The sequence below is a fragment of the Pinus tabuliformis genome, chromosome 6 (genome assembly GCF_031772625.1).
Source record: "Pinus tabuliformis cultivar Carrire ecotype Pingquan chromosome 6, CPIR1, whole genome shotgun sequence".
In the NCBI taxonomy this organism is placed as follows: Eukaryota; Viridiplantae; Streptophyta; class Pinopsida; order Pinales; family Pinaceae; genus Pinus; species Pinus tabuliformis.
This window is the reverse complement of record NC_142292.1, coordinates 1,989,729,038-1,989,732,989: the sequence shown is the minus strand read 5'-3', so window position 1 is coordinate 1,989,732,989 and position 3,952 is coordinate 1,989,729,038. Positions and strand designations below refer to the sequence as shown.

The window sequence follows — 3,952 nt, the reverse complement described above, 5'->3', positions numbered from 1 at the left end:
ATGTTGAAGAATTTGCCCTCTTGATATCCTTCACATCTTTAATTCGTCAAGTTTTAGCAACAAATTGAGTAGGTGCACTTTCCCTCATTTTCTCTCCACTTATAAAATCCTCAAGTCGACAATATGGAATAATCGCGACTTGGTCTCCTGCTACTTTTGTCCATGTCAAATCTTCCACTGAAAACTCTATCATTCCTTCTGGGTCCTCAACCTCCAACTCATTGCTCAAGTCCCACTTCTTCATTCTTTAAATCCCTATACAAATGAGCGAACATGAATATTGACTAAACATATGAGCAACAGTTCATGCTATAAATATTGAACACCACTTGAAATGCAATTTTTTGTAGTGTGTACAATTTACACTCAGGACCCCACCAGATATAAACACATTTAGAGCATAATTCCCTATCTCCCCTTCAATATTTCCTACCCATGCACAAAACAGTATTATAGACTTTCAAATGCTTCATCTTGGTATAATCAATACATTGTTGAAAGAAACGTAATAACATGCAAAATCTGTTGCAAAGAAAATCCAACAAATCCTTGATAAATATGGATCATGACATGGGTTTATATTCTGAATACCAAACCCTATTACTGAAACCTCTGTCTGTGTATCTCAATTTAAAATAGAACCCTCAATCTCTTAGCTCCAAGTCGTTTGCAAAGATTCCCCACCTCATTGTTCTTTATCCAAATCCCTGAAACAAGAACTTCTTGCACAGAAGCTACTTAGTAGATGTTGCACAAGAACTTTTCTGAGTTTTGAGTTTTACCAACATAACTGTTTGAACCCAAGGAGTAGCTGGCTGCATTCACTAAAGTCCTATGAAAATGGGAAAAGTTTTTGTTCCCAAACCCATATCTGCTACCTTTTGAAGTGTATTGCTTATGAAGGTGTCAAAATTGTCCTAACTCCACAGTATTAGTATGAAAAGTTAGTGCTGCTATAAGATGATGTTATAATGTCTAATTTCACAGTGGCTTTAACTGATTACCATTTATCCCACTGTTCCCGCAGTTCCATGCCAGAGGGAAAAACAATTGTCTCCTGCAACATCTCCAATTATGGTTATACTGAAAGGTATCCCTAGCTTGTGTTCAGAAATTATTGTTCGAAAATGCCATTTTAAAATATACTTCTAGGTAGACAAGACAAGGTTTTCTAGACTGAAATATTACTGTAATGATGCATCTTTTATTATATGTTGTGTTAGTAGAGATGATCAGAGCATCTCAGGAGTATTGAGAAGAAAACACTAGGATAAACATAGCCATGGGTATGAGTAGAAGAAATGCAGAGGCTGACTTACAGTTGCCTCCTGGATCCAGATTCTTCCCTACAGATGAAGAGTTGGTTGTGCATTACTTGTGCAAGAAGGCAGCCTCTCAGATGATCCCTGTTCCTATAATAATAGAAGCGGATCTCTACAAATATGATCCATGGCAGCTTCCAGGTATATTTTTCATTTCTCCCCTCTAATCCTTGTACCCATATTTCTAAACAGATTATAGAAGGTGTGATCAGATGGATTTTAGGACTTAATGAAGAGCCTGTTCTTTTCTTCTTTTTTTTTACATAGAAGGCCCTATTCAGAGAGAAGGAATGGTATTTTTTCACTCCCAGGGATAGAAAGTACCCAAATGGGTCAAGGCCCAATAGGGCTGCTGGTTCTGGATACTGGAAAGATACAGGTGCTGATAAGCCCATTACTGCTAAAGGAGGAAAGAAGCGAGTGGGCATCAAGAAGACTCTTGCCTTCTATGCTAGGAAAGCACCCAAAGGCACAAAGACGAATTGGATCATGCACGAATACTGTCTTATTCATGTTAGTAGACCTGCAAGGAAGAAAGGCAGCTTAAGAGTAAGTTCTTTTGTCCTCTTTGTAAGGTCTTAAGTCGGTAGTTTTGTAAATACAGCTCACTGGGTCAATTTGGCTTCTGGTTGTTATGTTCTGTGCTTTCCCCCTTCTGTTTCTTCCCCTGTTTGCTCATATGGGCATTAGCAATAAGGATATTGGTGCTGAATGCTTCATTCCTCAATTACAGATATTGGTTTTATATTGGATTGGAATAGAAATAAAAGACACGGGACTTAAATGATTGATTACTCAATTGAAGCTATTGTCAGTGGAATGTTTGGATTTGCATTTTTTATGGGAAGAATTATTGTATTTTTTGCTATCAGTTCTCTGAGGCCCAAAGGCTGGGAATTGTTTTTCCTTGTCTTGGATTTGGCCATTTGAAAATAGTTAGAGAATGAAATATAAGATAGGGACTAGATTCTATACTTTCTTGTTTGCTCTGTCATTTATTTTGTGTATACTAATTGAAAATATTCTTCTTAATGTAGTTGGATGATTGGGTTCTCTGTCGAATATACAACAAAAAGATCAGTGCTGAGAAGTTAGCACAAGGGCAGAAGGAAAGCTCCCATGATGTTGTACCAATGGAAGCCATCGATGAAAAGGATATGGATAATCAACCCTCCTCAACTTCAATTGAGCACAGTGGAATTGAACAGAACAACCCATCTTCTGACCGTCTGATGAAATTGGAACCTTCTCCAACAAGCCACAACGTGGTTCCCCCTCGTTCTTATCCCATGAATTCCAATTTCAATTTGCAGAACCCGGATTTCTTCCAAAATACATCAAACCCTTTCAATGCCAGTACCCTCAAGGCTCCAGTACAAAATACAACATTCAATCCAATTTCCCCCTCCATCGACCACCAATGGGCAAATTACAATTCAGCGGATTTAATTTCAGGACTGCATACTGATTCTAGCAGTTCCAAGCCATCATCATCTTCAGATCCCATTTCGGAGAAAGAAGAAGTTCAGAGTAGCTTCAGACTGGAGAATTTCTTGCAGGAGCAGCCACAATCAACGTATAATTTCAGTATGGAAGGTCTACAAAATCCCTTCCCTCAGTTAGACCAAATAACTTTTCTTGATTTTAATCAAGATTACTTTACTGGCTTAACCACTTCAGACTACCTACCAAGGTTCAACTCAAATGACATACAATTCCAATGAGTTCATGGTCTTAGAGCAAGGCTTGTCGATCCCTGGTTAAATATTTTTTTATAAGAGTCTGCCTGTACAGCTTATCCGGCTACATTTATTTTCAAACCATATTCGGAATCTCTCGTTTTAGCTTCAAAATCATGTACAACTTGATTCTTTGGAGACAACCTTTGACATAAAACAGGATTGGATGCCACAGATATTCAGTCTATCTTAGGTCCCATGCTATTTTTAGCAAAAGGCCCACCTCTTTTTTAATCAGAAGTTCCACTCTTTCTGTCCGAACTACTTTTTGAATGGTTGTAACAATATAATATTTTTAATGTAATATAAGGCTGGAATTGAAGGAAAGGAAAGTTTGAGGACAGGAGCTTGCCATGTACTAAATCTTTGTTGAATGAAAGTAAATTCAATCACTTTGTCCCACTTTGTTATACAACTTTAATCAGTTTGTTCCACTTTGTTATGCTCAAATGAAGTCCAAAACAATTACTAAATTTAGAATTTTTATTTAGAGTATTAAATTGCCTCACCTAAGAAAATATATCTAAAGCATTGTTGGCATATATTTCATTTTAAGGGTTTCATACCCTAATCCATTTATTAATCGGCTTGGTAATGACTTTAAAATTAAGTTATAATTATTATTATTATTTATATACATCTCAGTATAACAATTTGCAGAAAAATTAAAATACACACCTGACATAAATGTGCACTACTACTGCTTACAACTACTTATGACCAAGGTTACTAAAACCAAAATTGTAGGTTCGAAGTTTCATCATAAGCTTAATACATCAATTGGATCTCACCCAAATAGGACAAAAACAAGACTCCTAAAAACCTAACACTGAAGAACTTAGTTTGTTGGATCCTATCACTGAGAACCCTCCATGTTGGTTTGGCTCGAAT

At 36.8% G+C, this 3,952-nt stretch overlaps 1 protein-coding gene across 1 annotated transcript; it reads left to right on the top strand.

Moving 5' to 3' along the window:
* Positions 1 to 1,282: 1,282 nt before the first annotated feature.
* On the top strand, positions 1,283 to 3,095 carry LOC149267212 (uncharacterized). The gene is made up of 3 exons (XM_089398302.1): positions 1,283 to 1,463; positions 1,588 to 1,871; positions 2,360 to 3,095. Exons 1-3 carry the CDS (start codon positions 1,283 to 1,285, stop codon positions 3,044 to 3,046), a joined length of 1,152 nt encoding a protein of 383 aa, XP_089254428.1. The 3' UTR covers positions 3,047 to 3,095.
* The last annotated feature ends 857 nt before the right edge of the window (positions 3,096 to 3,952 follow it).

Coding starts and splice junctions, on each gene's coding strand:
- LOC149267212 (XM_089398302.1), top strand. CDS start 1,283: ATGGGTATGAGTAGAAGAAATGCAGAGGCTGACTTACAGTTGCCTCCT. Junction 1,464..1,587: donor TGATCCATGGCAGCTTCCAG/GTATATTTTTCA, acceptor TTTTTTTTACAT/AGAAGGCCCTATTCAGAGAG. Junction 1,872..2,359: donor GGAAGAAAGGCAGCTTAAGA/GTAAGTTCTTTT, acceptor TTCTTAATGTAG/TTGGATGATTGGGTTCTCTG.